Genomic DNA, 15,013 nt, shown 5'->3' with positions numbered 1-15,013 from the left:
TTGGACATTCCCTTCATAAGCTTCCCCCTCAAAGTTTTAAAACATGTCTACTAGAGAGAGATTTTCACACCCTACCCTCTCCAACCGATATGGGATCTCACAATCCACTTCCCTTGAGGGCCCATCATCCGGTGTCTGGCTTTGATATCATTTGTAACAGTCCAAGCCTACCGCTAGCCGATATTGTCCTATTTGAATTTTCCCTTCAAAATTTTAAAACGCGTCTATTAGGAAGAGGTTTCCACACCCTTATAAGAAATGTTTCGTTTCGTTTCCTTCTTCAACTAATGTGGGATCTCACACACGAGAATTTCCTGGCATACTTAGAACCAAATCTTAAATCAACAAGAGGTTAAGCATGGAAAATTCTTCCTCCTAAGAGCCTTTGATAGCCACTTAGGGAGGAAAGAGGTTTCCTGGAAGAACCATTTGGAGCATTTTATCAAAGTTATTGAAGTAAAATGAATTGGTCGGTACATATCATATCAGTTTAGGATAGAACAATCAATCCAACTAAGCTGGAATATAAATGAAATTTACTAATACATTCAGAGAGAGAGAGAGTAAAACCTCATTATCTGATGATAGCAGGGGAGGCAACAGCATTGCATTAAGCTCAGTTTTCCACCTTGTCAATTCAGCAACTCTTCCAGTAATTGCATCAGATTTCTTCTACCAAGCCATTATTTAGTATGTCAGCTCATAAGCAGATGGCACATCATGCAACGGATGACCTTTCCTGTTTCTTTCGATTATCCTCCGCGCAAGCGATACCTGCTTTCCGACCACGAAAATGAATGCTTTTCCTTTTCCTGTAGCACCTCTAGCAGTTCTTCCAACACGGCGAACATACTCGCTAGGATCACGAGGGAAGTCGAAGAGTATGACATGATCCACATTTGGAAAATCAATTCCACGTGATGCCCTGTTCATAATTTCAAAGGACATTTTAAGCTACATAGAAGTCTTCTGATGTCTCATATATCTTAAAGCAAACAACTTCCAATGCAAAATGTTTGTAATTTGAAGGCAACTAAGCGGATGAAAGCTCGTATCGATTGGACGAATTTTTTCGCCTTTTTGTAATATGTTATGGAATAGTAGAAGTACCTATCTGTACAAACCAAGAACTTGGATACTTGGTTTGAATGAGGATTGGTGAAGGCCTCCATATTTGCAAGCCGTGAGTCTCTTGCTAGGGCAGCATGAAATGGAAAAACTTGCAAGCGGCTACCTTTTTTATCAAAACGTTGCAATGCATTTTCAACTCTTCTACATGTCTCAATCTGCACAATTCAATGAAGAGGCTAACATAAGAGTAAAAACTTTGAAACGTTCGGAATCTCAACCGTTCTTTTGTTTGTTTTTTATTTTTTCGGACCCATCGATGAGAAGTTGGTGCTAATAGTTTGATGCCCAAGCATCAAGCCTATAAACCCAAACAACCAAATTACAATAATCTATTTATCAAAACGTTATTTTGAATTTCAAATTTCTTTTAATGAAATTGGAAACTCTTTAAATTGCTTTACCTTATTTGAAGGTCCCTTTAACATTTTCTTAACCTACCTCTTTCAACTATTGATAATGTAACAGCTCAAGCCAACCGCTCTTTCAACTACTGATAATGTAACAGCTCAAGCCAACCGCTAACCGATATTGTCCTCTTTAGACTTTCCCTTTTGGGGTTCTCCTCAAGGATTTTAAAACGCGTATGTTAGGGTGAGGTTTCCACACCCTATAAGAATGTTTCATTCTCCTCTCCAACCGATGTAGGATCTCACAAATAAATGGTGGAAAATTAAATGCACACAATCCAGGAACTTGAGGACATCCCCGACCCTAAAACAGAATTGAACGTACCTTGTTACAGAAAACAATAGTTTTCAAGACTGGAGTTCCTTCAGCAATCTGCAGAAGAGCGTCTTTCTTATTCAAGAAAGCAGCGTCCGGTGTCTTGTTCTGCTCATCTTCACCACTACAATCTACAAGAACCTGGAAATGGCTAAATATCTCGTCACTTTACATTAAGAGGAAAAGGCTAAATATCATTTTCTATATTTTTTGGACGAGAAAAACATGAATGAGCCGAATTAGAGTTATCCATAAATAGATTAGAGTTCTCTCTTAGACGCATCAAGTAGAGAGACATTGGTTAGGCACCTTAAGTTGAAAGGATCGAACATTATACCGAACATATTGCATGGTTTGAAGCAAACAAATATAATCTAAAACTACTCAAGTTTTAAGAAATGAAGAAACACATTGATCTTTTACTCCTGTTCAACAAGAAAACAACACACTTTCTATAACCTGAGACATTGTCTGACAAGATAAGGACAAATGCACCAATCATCTCCTCACACACACACACACACACACAGCACTCATTTAGACTGCTGCCATAGAAAAGCCAGAACCACATTTTCACATAATCAGAGCATTCAGAGCTGAAACGAACACAAGAACGTACCGATTTCCTATATGCAACTAACATGTGCAGTATCAATAAAACAGCATTTTAGTCGATCAATCACTGATCGCTCATGAAAAATACAAAAATGATGAACTGATAATGATTAAAGACCAACCTCTTCCAGACTAGGACTTATCCGGTGAACTCCAGGTCCCATGATCACTTCACAATCAGGAAACTTTTCCACTAATGTATTATATATGTCAACGGGTAAAGTTGCAGTCACAAATAGATATTGTGCGTTAACAGGTGCAGACTTCATTAAAGTCTGCAATGCAACTTCAAAATCCTCATCATTAAAGAGGATATCTACCTCGTCCATTACAGCACTGTAGTACAAGGTTGTTCTGAGTATCAGTACAAGTAAAACATCATATAAATAACTCTTCTAGCAGAAAGCATGAAATGATTGCACTCGGGGAAGCAGGTACGAGTTAGAAAAAGCAACCATAATTTCAACGAAGTCCAGAGCACAAATATTCAGTCACACCAGCATACTGGGTCATTTAATATGGATAAAGATCAGCCACTACGAGGCAATAACTGAGTCATTGTCTGAATAGCATATTAAAGTATATTATGATTAAAAATAAAAATAAAAAAAACTCAAGGACCTTCATGAGAATCCAGACTTGTATCCTTTGTTTTTCTATACTCGTAAAAACTATGATTCCAAAATACATCGTAAAATCATGTAATTCAGCATTTCTGGCAAAAATACTACGGTTGATGTATGTGCACATTCAAAATCTTGAATTGAAAAAAGAATGCTTAATCAAGTTAAAGAAAACATTCCTACTATGTCAAAATAAATTAGGTCCTACCATTTAAAGTGAAGGGAGACTTATCAGTTAACAAAAATTAACAAAAAGAAAACTTAGAACAGGATTACCATCTTAGATTTGATAACTGCAAGAAGCCTTCATTTATTAGAAGCATCAAACGACCAGGAGTTGCTATTAGAACATCAACACCTTCTTGTAGATTATCAAGTTGAGTTTTCTGCCGGAAACCGCCTGTCACAACCATTGACCTAAATGGCACCCCAAATTTTGAAATGGATCGGCAATTACTTAAGACCTGAGAAATTCACAGTGTTATCAAACTTTACCCACCCAATGAAGAAAAATACTGGCAGAATTGTTATGATTTTAATAAAGATGAATTGGTTATTAAGGCCTATATTAGAGGCTAGCAATGAGAAAACGCAAAATCATCTTCTACCCGTTGTTCCATAACATGAGAAAGTTATTCATAACAGGTAAGTAAAGTATTTATCCAGTACTTAGATTTTTACTACAGAAACAGAATCGGATAGTGAGTACATGACAGAAAATGCATTCATAAAAAAGTGAATTTCCTGAAATAAATAACCAGAGGTAAAACATTAAGATAAAAGAAAATGGTATCGGAAATGTGCAATAGAAGAAGCGTGCAGTTCACACTTCAAATAATGCTGCAAGAATAAACCACCTGAGAAGCCAATTCTGCAGTCGGCACAATGATAACAATTTGGGGACTTTGTGGAGAAGACTTTTGAAGTCCTTGAAGTTCTTCCTGCCTCAGACGCTGGATTAATGGTGCAAGATATGCTAATGTCTTACCAGATCCACTTTGATCAGAAATGATACAACTTTTTCCTTCAATAACTGATGCAAATGCCTTGGCCTGCCATTATTCATTATTCATATAGAAGCACAAATAAGCACTGTGATAGTTGCTTTTCTTATAACTCTTTGTAACAAAATAAGATACTTTTTTTCTAGATAGGAAATTTATAAACTGAACAAATCAATCTTCATAGATCACCATATTAATTTAGTATCCCAAGAATGGAAACGACATTCCGTTTTCTCTAATGCTATTTACTTGAAATTAAACACCCGCCAGATGCCGTACCATTACTTTTCGGTCTTCCAAAATATAAATATAAAGATAACAGAGGAACTTGGATATTAAATCAACCATTCAATAAATTATCCGAAAACTCCAAATTTGCATTGTTCTATGCTAGTTCAAACAAAATTTAAAACTTAAGGCATTTTTCCTTCCTCCTAAATCCCAAACAACGTTAGTGGTCACTATATCCTCTCATGAAAAACTTAAACTAATCGACCTACAAAATCTACTCCAATCTGATTTAGAATACTTGTACACATCCTCTTAAGAGTTAATATAAGTATTGAATCCACCTACAATGAAATGGTGCCATTTAGCATTCTGAACTAACTTGAATAAAAATAAAAATAAAACAAAAATACTACCCAAAGATAATGCACAATCTTTGGTCCAAATACTTCATTTCTTTTCTTTACTTCCTTTCCTTTTTTTTTTTTTTTTTTTTTTTTTTNGCTGTCCCAACTTGCACGCATCTCAATCGCAGGACAACCACATGACCCTAGTATATTTGGTTGTCAAGGTAACTCGTCCGATATTAAATCCTAGGTAGGTGGTCATAATGGCTTGCAATCATTTCCTAAAACTCTTCAATATCTACATCGCTTTATTGACCACTAGACCAACCCATAGTGGTTCTTCCATTTCACAAATTACGAAATGACATAGGATACCAGGAGATGGGATATAGAAGAGAATACCATTTCTAAACACTGAAGTTTTAATACAAGTGCACAATGATGCCAATAAGACCAACCACAAAAGAAAGGTGGGTTTGAGATATCTAATGAACTGTCATCCAAGAGCAAGTCTGGCATCCAACAATGTAAGTAGAGCCAAACTTGTCCTTCAACCCAAGAGATCAAATTTGTTATCAAAACAAACTCTCGAAGAAGCCAAAGAGCTCTAAACTAGTTAACTGGATAAGGAGTGTGCCTCAAAAGGCAGACTAAAGAGAAACGGCAAGGACAGGGTACACAGTACCAGGAATCACAAACGAATATGGCTCGACTGCTACTAAATGAGATGGCCACAAGATGTGATACATCTTTTGATGGAAATTAGAAAAACATGAGGTATGAAATTGTAGCAGCTATCATAACAAATCTACGTTAAATTCTCTGATGAGAAAAATGTCTTTTCACTCATGGTAAGCAGAAGCATAATTCTATCATGTAATACAACATGTACCTGAATCTGTGAAGGCCGTAGGAAATTCTGCCTCCTCAATGATTCAATCATATATTCAGTGCACCCAAGATCTTTAAATGACTTTCGGCTGTAAAAGCCCTTCTCTGAGGAAAACTTCTGTTGTTTAGGTTGGGTTAATTCATACTCCGAATCGTAGGGCCCTCTAGAGCCCCATCCTCTGAAGTAAGTGGCAGAAGCTGCCGGGACTGATTGCTCGGATCTTGATAAACCGGGGGCAGTTCTGTGATGTCGATCTTTATCTTGCAGTTCAGATGATCTTGAAAATCTTTCTACATTTCTTAAGGTATTTACCTTCTTCTTTTCTCCTGGAGTTTTAACTTTAGAGTGCAGACGATCGGATATATGCAGTGAACCATTTCCAGTAGTCGGTACACGAACATCATCTTTTACTTCTTCCTTTGTCCTAGAACCTTTCATCACAATTGCCTTAACTTTCTGAGATTTCAATCTTCCAAGTCTTCCAATTGATATCCTTCTCGGTGTTCCTGAATTCTTAATAACTGTTTTTATCAATAAAAACTCTGTTTGAGAATTCAATTGGATAAAACAAGATTCTATAGCATAAAATAGTTAGGTAATAATGTCACTCAAATATATTCCTCAGACCATAAACAACATTTTATCAGCATAGATATGAAAGAAAATCACCAATTTAACTTAAGAACTTCGATCAGATTACTTGCCAGAAACAGGGTTAAGAATAAAGGGAGAACCTCGAATTCGTTGACAAGATAGAGATAAATTACAGGATAAATCCCATTAAACATAAAATAAGCATCCAATTCCATATTTATCCGTCTAGCACAGAAATAAGTTAACAAAAATTCTAGAGAGAAGCACCTTCATTATCAACTGTCACATCTCCATCGTAACGCAATTCGTCCGACGAATAAACGGTGAAGTCATTATCATCAGTGAGCTTATCAAATCCATCAGAATCCACCGACTTCCGAGCGTAACCGGCGATTACACAACCACGAACAATCACCACCTTGCTCGCGGGAACTGGCCGTAGCGTCTGGCTCAAAAATGGCGGGCGGAGGCAGCCATAGCATCTCAAGTAGCACGGTTCGAGACTTCGAGAGGTCAGAAAGTTGGCCGGAGTGTGAATGGGAGCTCTGGCCATTGCCGGCGTCCGGCGGATGGCTGCTGGATTGAATATATGCACTATATATCGTCTTCTTCAAATGGCTTCTGGATTGGAAATCTGGAAGCGACAATGGAGCTCCGAAGATCGAAATGGTGAGCCTGCAACAATCTCAAACTCAATACCGCAAAATGCTCTCTCAACTTCTACAATTCATTCACCGCCAGTTCGAAGAGGATAACGTTCAATCAGCTCAGGTTTTTAGTTCCATTGTTCTTATAATCGAATACTAAATTAATTTTGAATAATTTTTTAACAAAATAAAAATATTTTTAATAATTTTAAAATATTATATATTTTTTAAAATCGCCTTTTAAATACATTAAAAAAAATTATGAGAATAAATAATTAATATATATATAATATATATATATATATATATATATATATATATATATATATAATTATACCGTCAATTGGATAGTCATTATAAGATCCACGTCGATTGGATAGAGGAACAAAGTATTCTTTATAAGGGTCTAAAAACTTCTTCCTAACAGACGCGTTTTAAAACCGCGAGGTTGATGGCGATACGTAACAAGCCAAAGTGAACGATATCTATGAGCGGTGGGCTTGAGCGATTACAAATGGTATCAGAGCCAGACACTGAGCGGTGTGCCAATGAGGACGTTGGCCCACAAAATGGGTGGGCTTGAGCGTTTACAAATGGTATTAGAGCCAGACACTGAACGGTGTGCCAATGAGGACGTTGGCTCACAAAATGGATGGGCTTGAGCGTTTACAAATGGTATCAGAGCCAGACACTGAACGATGTGCCAATGAGGACGTTGGCCCACAAAATGGGTGGGCTTTGAGCGTTTACAAATGGTATCAGAGCCAGACACTGGACGGTGTGCCAATGAGGACGTTGGCCCACAAAATGGGTGGATTGTGAGATTTTACATACCGGTTTAGGGGACGGAATAAAGTTGGGGACTAAACAGCAAAATAAGTAAAGTTGAGGGGGGAAGTTGTAAATATGTTTTTCGCTTATTTATTTATTATTTATTATTATTATTTTGGTATTAATCATCTGCACATATGGATAAGGCACCGCAACTGAAGAAGGAAAAGGAAAACGAACCAGAAGCCGTCGGAAGAAGAAGAAGAAGAGGAAGAAGAGAGAAGGAGGACGACAATGTCTTCAGCCACTGCTCCTTTATCGTTCCTCGGCAGTTCCTTTCTCGGCGGTTCTTCCTCGCAGAATCTTCGCAATCGTCTTCAGCTTAATTTTCCGGCAACCACCTCAAGTTCCGGCCAACACTCTCTTGCTGTCCAAGCCAAGTCTACCACCAGACGAGAGGACCGTCAAGCTCGTCATTCTCGCATCAGGAAGAAGGTAATCACACACCTCATTTCCCCAATTTAAAACTTAGTACCTTTTCTCATTAGTGTCCATGGCTGCGCTAATCGGGCGATTCTCTTGATCAACTTTGTTATCTGCCTCAAATAATTTCACTGGAAATGTTGGTAGGTTATTTGAATAATTCTTGCTATGTACGCATCTGGCTTTCATCTTATTACCCTATCTTATCTGGATATTGTTTCATTTTAGGTATAAATATTGTGAACCTCCTAAGGATTGATTTGATAGTTCATCAATTCATCGTTTCTTGAGTTTAGAAGTTCTGGTTCTACTAGCTAAGAGGTGTGCTTGTTTCTTAGAAGAAATTGATGCTTCCGTGTGGATATTGTTTCACTTTAGCTTAGAGGTGCATTTGGCCAATACATGAGTCCTGGATTTCTGATGAATCCAGATGATTAATACTGTAAGTCCGTCTCTTTTGGATTTTCCTTTCAGGCTTCCCCTCACAGTTTTTAAAATGCATATGCTAGGGGAGGTTTCCACACCCCTATAAAGAATGTTTCGTTCTCGTCCCCAACAGATATGGGATCTCACAATCCACCTCCCTTCAGGGCCCAGTGTCCTCGCTGGCACACCGCTCAGTGTCCACCCCCCTTTGGGGCTCAACGTCCTCACTGTCACATTGTCTAGTGCCTGGCTTTGATACCATTTGTAACAGCCAAAGTCCACCGCTAGCAGATATTGTCCTCTTTGGACTTTCCCTTTCGGGCTTTCCCTCAAGGTTTTAAAATGCGTCTGGTAGGGAGAGGTTTCCACACCTTTATAAAGAATGTTTTGTTTCCCCTTTCCAACCGATGTGAGATCTCACGTGCAAGGACTAGTACTTCCCACCGTTGTAGGAACTGGATGAGATTTAGGAGGTTTAATTTATATCAGACGCTTTGATTTATCAAGCTACTGGATAGAGTTTATTCACACTATTTTCTATGAATCAAGGATTTAGTTGAACATTTAAGGAGCAATATTGGCGTTGATGAGAGGCAGGAGAATAGGAGAACAAGAGATTGGTGAGGCAGTCATCGTCAATGGGGGAGCTTGTGAGATTGACTCTTTTCTTTTCTCATTCCTATTGATACATACAAGGTTGGGAAGCGTTTTTCTCTCTCTCATGGATTGGAATTTGATTGCAGCTTTTGTAACAACCCGAGCCCACCGCTAGAAGATATTGTCCTCTTTGGACTTTCCCTTCCGGACTTCCCCTCAAGGTTTTTAAAACGCATCTACTAGGGAAAGATTTCCACACCCTTATAAAGGATGCTTCGTTCCCCTCTCTAACTGACGTGGAATCTCACAGCTTTCTTGCATGTTAGCTTTATCTTTAGTTGTTGAATCTGGTTGTATTGGGAGATTGCTTAGGCTACACTTAGCGAGGGCAAACTCTAAACAAAACACTACGCATCCTCGACCTGCATATGACGCTTGGGAAGGTGACATTCAATTCATGCCATAGGACCTCTCTTCAACTCGAAATCTTTTAAATTCATCTAGAACGGTTAAACAAAGATCTACGAACATTTTTAATTTTCATTCTTGTAAACATCTGGATCCTTTCAGCTCTGGTTCACAGTTGTTATCTTTACTATAGCAAATTGATTCTTGCTGATATACATGTAGATAATAAAGTATAGTTTACCCATTCAATCATCTTGTGCCTCAGGTTGAAGGAACATCAGAGAGGCCAAGGTTGTCTGTGTTCCGTTCGAACAAGCATTTGTACGTTCAAGTTATCGATGACTCCAAGATGCATACGCTTGCTGCAGTTTCCACAATGCAGAAATCGATCTCCGAGGGGCTAGACTACACTGCTGGTCCTACCATTGTGAGTTCACTATAACTAAGAATCAAATGTGATTGATATACCGATAATCTTTTGTTGGGTTCGATTATTTCCTTTGCGGGCTTCTCTCAAGGTTTTTAAAACGTGTTTGCTAGGAAGAGGTTTCTACATCCTTATAAGAGATGTTTCGTTCTCCTCCCCAACCGATGTGGGATCTCACAATCCACCCCCCTTCACACCCTTATAAAGGATGTTTCATTCTCCTCCCCAACCGACGTGGGATCTCACAATCCACCCCCCTTCAGGGCCCAGCGTCCTCGTTGGCACTCGTTCTATTCTCCAATCGATGTGGAACCCCCCAATTCACCTCCTTTGGGGCTTAGCCTCCTCCGCTTGCACATCGCCCAATGTTTGGCTCTGATACCATTTGTAATGGTCTAAGCCCACCACTAGCAGATATTGTCCTCTTTGATCTTTTCCTTTCGGGCTTCCCCTTAAGGTTTATCAAACGCATCTACTAGGGAGAGGTTTCCACACACTTAAGAATGTTTCGTTCTCCCCCAACCGATATGGGATCTCACAAAATGTCTCTGCAGGGCACTGAGTTTTAGTTATTGTACATAGCTTACTTGAATAAGTTCTTCATGCCTGAGTTTTAGTTATTGTACATAGCTTACTTGAATAAGTTCTTCATGAATGCCCTCAAGCTCTAAAGAGTTATCAAACAAATTATAAATTTAGTTTTCGTATCATTCTATGCATCCTCTTACATTAACACGGTTGATTAAATGGCAACGTGGCCTATAATTTGAACAAATATTGACTGAATTAACATGTCGCACGGTCATTTAAGGCATATTATATGATTATATGTGGATAATATGGTTACAGGAAGTGGCAAAGAAAGTGGGGGAAGCGATTGCAAAATCTTGCCTGGAGAAAGGAATTTCAAAGGTAGCTTTTGACCGAGGTGGATATCCATACCATGGACGTGTAGAAGCACTTGCTGATGCAGCTCGTGAACATGGCCTTCAGTTCTGAAAATCCCTCTGTTTTTCTGTATCTTCTTGCTTGGTCTGCTGTAACAGTGCCATCAGATGACCTTGTGGATTCGAATGAGAATTGTAGTGGTTCAGCCCAAAATTAAGAAGGAATTTGTTTCTTGATTCATCTCTTCTTCAGAAATCAAATCAATGTCTTTGGACATTAAATTAAAGCTCGAGAAGTCATTCCAAACCGACTCTAAGCTTGTCCCATGTTTAATGGTTGAATAGTTTGATACTGAAAAGAGTACGCAAACCACATTTAGTTTAATGATTGAGTTTTCTAAAGCAGATTAGAATTTTGATTGATATCCCACATCGATTAGAGAGGGAAATGAGTAACAACAAGGACGCTGGACCCCGAATGGAGTGAATTGTGAGATCTCACATCAATTGAAGAGGAGAACGGAACATTCTTTATAAAGAGTGGAAGTCTCTCTCTAGCAGGCACGAGGCACGTTTTAATGGGATGTTACATATACATGGTAAAAAAATCAATCAAACATTCATAGAATCAAACAATATTTGGAAACATTTAGCATCTGGTTGTTTCTTTTTCAGTGCAATCTACATCCTTATACTTTTAGGATTCAGTCAAGATCTTAACTTTCGGTTAGAACCTTTGCCTGCAAAGCTACGGAAAATTGCAGCATGGTAGCCATTAATATGAGCCAAATATGATATTACAATAGAAGTGAAGCTTTCTTTTGTCACCTAATTTACTCTATCATAGCATCGCCTGATGCTGTAGAGCCTGAACTGGAAGAACCTTTCCCTTTATTCTTCTTGCCTATACATTCCAAATATTTGGTAGATTTATTGGTAAGTAGTACAAAATAAGAGAAGAGAAATAGATTAGATAGACAAAACTTGCCTTCGCTCTTCAATTGCCGGAGCCTGACACTCTTCTTCACACGAAACTTGGTTGACATCCCGTTGGTGTTTTTAAGTTCTGCATCATAGCAACCAAAAATTCTCATTCGAAGCGAATAAATCGAGCACAAAAAGTGAAGACTAGTTCAATCAAGTTGTACCAAATTGAGAGTGGGTAAAGAAAGAATGTGGGGGCCGGAGTACTTTGAGATATATGTTTGCACAAAATATAAAAATACCCAATTGTCAATTCTGATACATTCATCCCCTGTTCATCGGAATCCAACCAACATTGTGCATATTATAAATCAGACAAATGATACCCAACCAGTTTTACAAGAACCACAAGCATTTTGTAGCATGTGGGAAATATGCCAAAAGTGGTCCAAAATGTGAAGCGATCCGATGAACAAACACGTGCACACACATACAGAGACCGCAAGGACTACTAGCTCAACAAAACGTTGCACTATAGATCACCTTCCAATTATTAGTTCTAAATTTCAGTATGAGAAGTGAAGGAACGTCCTGTAAGTAAATCAAGCATGGTAAAAGATCACAAGCAAACTGCAAAATGGGAAAGAAGATTCCCTATTTCTCATGGCTATCCCATCTAATAAAAAGGCCCTTTTACATTTTTTTCATGACAGATCAACCGTTCACCAAGGAAAAATATTCTTTCTATGGCCTCAAGTAGTTGAGATTTCTTTTGGAATCTTGGGAAACAGATAACAGAACATAAACAACATCGAGAAGAATTTTGATATTGTTTTGATAACTTGTCTTTTGTGGCTATTGCGTGTAAACTATATATCCCATTCAGCAACTATAGTTTAAATGATCCATGTGCCAATTGGAAGAGTTCTAAGCAATCTTTCGTGGCTTGGTGCTTGGGTTCCCTCCTATTATATATACATATATATGTATGTATGTATGTATATTTTTCCAAAAGCAGTGCCTAGTAAAATATATTTGCCTTCTTCAACACAACCCTATCACCAACTTGGCTTAGATTGAAAGATCAAGGTACCACAAAACCAATCCTTTTCCCTTTGACACAAAGCAATTGGAAGTGTATCTTCCCAACTTGACAGCTGCTCCTTTACTTAACAAGTTTCATTGATTGAGGAAGCAAGCAAGAAAAAAAGCCAAGGTAGCTACAAGTCATAGGGACTTTGATGGCATATTTGTGAGTAATTTTGAAATGGTTAAGATCACTTTTTTATGTTCAAAATCACTCTAAAACATGTTTTTGATCATTCGATTAATTTTAATGGTACGAAAATCAGGTTTAAAAGTGTAAAATTAAACATTAAATTGATTTTCTATGATTCAAAGCATGATTAGAGTGATTTTGAGCAGGATAATAGTGATTTCAATGATTTCAGAATCACTCTAAAACAGATGGTCCAAGTTTATTTATCAAGTGATTCCCACTTTTAAACTCACAAAATTCAAACATCACTTCTTACAACATGTGTAGAATATCTATGTTTAGATGATTCTAGCAATTTGAGGACAGTAATCTAACCAAAATTTACTCTGTTCATTTGGTCATTCGTAAAATTATTGGACCAGGCCGACGCTTAAAACCAACCGAATTCCTAAAGTGACTTCAAGGGGAAAATGAACTTAAGATATTCAACAAAGGTCTCCTACAGCTCCTTCAACAAGTTGCATTGGAAGGAAAACCCCACAGGAAATTGACAATTGAAGGAACAGTTCACATGTGAAATTAGCAAAAGCATCCCGATAATCCTCATTTTACCAATAAGCGTATGAAATCATTACCTTCAGCAACAGCCATTTCAACATCTTCCATGTTCGTCAGACCCATCCGTAAAGCTTCCTTCTCTTCCTGTAATTAGTACGAAGCGAAGGAAAAAAAAAAAAAAAAAAAAATCAATCCGCAACACAGATGCTTTTAATTGCAATATTAGCAGAAATTCACACGCAGAAACAAGCGCAAAGCTTATAGAAACCATACTCGGCGTTTCTTCTGCATCAACTTGCGCTTACGCTTGCTGGATACATAAGTAGGTTGTTGCTTGATCTTCAGCTTCTTCGTTAAGGGATCACCATGGGCAGCCCTCTTACTCTGAGCTATATGAGCTCGTCTCTGCTTCTGAACTACATTGAACTTCGCCATTGTCTTCAACCTCCGGATTCGTTTCACCAATAAAACCCTAAATTTCAGGTATTTATCCCTCCATGGAAGTCGACAGATTTCACAGACGTAATTAGGGTTTTCTATTCATTTATTAAATATTAAATTAATAAAAATAAACTTTAAAAATTTTTAAAAAAATATTATTAAATTTTTAATAATATTTTTAAAATATTTTAAACTTAAAATTTTCATTAATTATTTAATTAAAATACTTTGAAAAAAAAGAAAAATGGTAACGTATTATTATGACCTCTAACTATTTTCCTAATAATATAATTCCATTTTAATTTTAATAAAGACATTTAAATTTTATGTTGAATGGCCAAAAATTTCAAAGGTTGTTACTTCGACCTATTTCTAGAACATAAATTCCCGATATGATAGGTCAAGCAATATTCCTTTTGTAATCGTTCAAGTCCACCGCTAGCTGATATTGTTCGCTTTGACCCGTTACGTACTGTCGTCAGTCTCACGGTTTTAAAACGCGTCTATTAAGGAGAGGTTTCCACACCCTTACAAGAAATGCTTCGTTCCTCTCTCCAGCCCATGTGGAGTCTCACACTTCTTGCTGTTCGAGTTTGACTTTTCAAAATAAGTAGTGTCGTTGATTCTCAACTTGTAAGCGTTGAAGTTAGTTTATAGTTAAGTTATATCACGAGGTTTGTCCTTTAATGTTTAATAGGTCTATAAACTTTTAATTTTGTGTTGAATATTGTTACGAGTGAATTCCAGTCCAGGAAACAAAAAAGGCCAGTGCGAAGGCAACCAATCTGGGTTCAAGATGAATTAAACTAAAGTTCGATCATCAAAACCTAACACGAGACCCAAATAGGTCTTGGGTATGACAAGCCACAAGCTGAAAGCTCGTGGGTGTGCCTTGATTAGGGCCAACTAGGTCATGGTCGAGGTGGGTTTTATCCAACCTAGGTTGTGTAAATCGTCAGCTAATCTACTCAAGTGACACGGTAATTATGTGGTCTTGATTATGGGCTCGACTTATCACATAGTGGTGTTGTCCTGAGAAGAAAACCGCCACGTTGATCCTCGGGGATT

General features: G+C 37.8%; 3 protein-coding genes across 5 annotated transcripts; 1 reads left to right on the top strand and 2 right to left on the bottom strand.

Moving 5' to 3' along the window:
- Positions 1-417: 417 nt before the first annotated feature.
- On the bottom strand, positions 418-6,929 carry LOC111791068 (DEAD-box ATP-dependent RNA helicase 50). 2 transcript variants are annotated; one of them, XM_023672257.1, is made up of 8 exons: positions 6,425-6,929; positions 5,564-6,084; positions 3,950-4,144; positions 3,369-3,556; positions 2,592-2,805; positions 1,864-1,995; positions 1,111-1,286; positions 418-925 (listed from the first exon to the last, which is right to left on the bottom strand). In XM_023672257.1, the coding sequence occupies exons 1-8, from the start codon at positions 6,708-6,710 to the stop codon at positions 688-690; spliced, it is 1,950 nt and encodes a 649-aa protein (XP_023528025.1). In that variant the 5' UTR covers positions 6,711-6,929; the 3' UTR covers positions 418-687. The 2 variants fall into 2 exon arrangements, with proteins under 2 accessions (XP_023528025.1, XP_023528026.1); XM_023672258.1 differs by having other exon boundaries at positions 5,564-6,069.
- Positions 6,930-7,747: 818 nt separating this feature from the next.
- Positions 7,748-11,114, top strand: LOC111791194 (50S ribosomal protein L18, chloroplastic-like). The gene is made up of 3 exons (XM_023672444.1): positions 7,748-8,070; positions 9,755-9,916; positions 10,766-11,114. Exons 1-3 carry the CDS (start codon positions 7,870-7,872, stop codon positions 10,913-10,915), a joined length of 513 nt encoding a protein of 170 aa, XP_023528212.1. The 5' UTR covers positions 7,748-7,869; the 3' UTR covers positions 10,916-11,114.
- A 256-nt stretch (positions 11,115-11,370) lies between these two features.
- Positions 11,371-14,019, bottom strand: LOC111791195. 2 transcript variants are annotated; one of them, XM_023672446.1, is made up of 5 exons: positions 13,778-14,019; positions 13,582-13,648; positions 11,792-11,869; positions 11,632-11,707; positions 11,371-11,551 (listed from the first exon to the last, which is right to left on the bottom strand). In XM_023672446.1, the coding sequence occupies exons 1-4, from the start codon at positions 13,937-13,939 to the stop codon at positions 11,637-11,639; spliced, it is 378 nt and encodes a 125-aa protein (XP_023528214.1). In that variant the 5' UTR covers positions 13,940-14,019; the 3' UTR covers positions 11,371-11,551; positions 11,632-11,636. The 2 variants fall into 2 exon arrangements, with proteins under 2 accessions (XP_023528214.1, XP_023528213.1); XM_023672445.1 differs by having other exon boundaries at positions 11,371-11,707; positions 13,778-14,018.
- Between the last annotated feature and the right edge of the window lie 994 nt (positions 14,020-15,013).

Source organism: Cucurbita pepo, chromosome LG03, assembly GCF_002806865.2.
Source record: "Cucurbita pepo subsp. pepo cultivar mu-cu-16 chromosome LG03, ASM280686v2, whole genome shotgun sequence".
Lineage (NCBI taxonomy): Eukaryota > Viridiplantae > Streptophyta > Magnoliopsida > Cucurbitales > Cucurbitaceae > Cucurbita > Cucurbita pepo.
Note: the sequence above shows the minus strand (reverse complement) of the source record. Positions and strands in the feature narration are given on the sequence as shown.

Excerpts from the sequence above, each read along its gene's own strand:
- LOC111791068 (XM_023672257.1), bottom strand. The coding sequence starts at position 6,710 with ATGGCCAGAGCTCCCATTCACACTCCGGCCAACTTTCTGACCTCTCGA. Across the intron at positions 3,557-3,949 it reads CTGCAGAATTGGCTTCTCAG|GTCTTAAGTAATTGCCGATC; the intron begins GTGGTTTATTCT and ends TGAATTTCTCAG. Across the intron at positions 1,996-2,591 it reads TAAGTCCTAGTCTGGAAGAG|GTTCTTGTAGATTGTAGTGG; the intron begins GTTGGTCTTTAA and ends AGCCATTTCCAG.
- LOC111791194 (XM_023672444.1), top strand. The coding sequence starts at position 7,870 with ATGTCTTCAGCCACTGCTCCTTTATCGTTCCTCGGCAGTTCCTTTCTC. Across the intron at positions 8,071-9,754 it reads ATTCTCGCATCAGGAAGAAG|GTTGAAGGAACATCAGAGAG; the intron begins GTAATCACACAC and ends CTTGTGCCTCAG. Across the intron at positions 9,917-10,765 it reads ACACTGCTGGTCCTACCATT|GAAGTGGCAAAGAAAGTGGG; the intron begins GTGAGTTCACTA and ends ATATGGTTACAG.
- LOC111791195 (XM_023672446.1), bottom strand. The coding sequence starts at position 13,939 with ATGGCGAAGTTCAATGTAGTTCAGAAGCAGAGACGAGCTCATATAGCT. Across the intron at positions 11,870-13,581 it reads TGAAATGGCTGTTGCTGAAG|AACTTAAAAACACCAACGGG; the intron begins GTAATGATTTCA and ends GCTATGATGCAG. Across the intron at positions 11,708-11,791 it reads CCGGCAATTGAAGAGCGAAG|GCAAGAAGAATAAAGGGAAA; the intron begins GCAAGTTTTGTC and ends TGGAATGTATAG.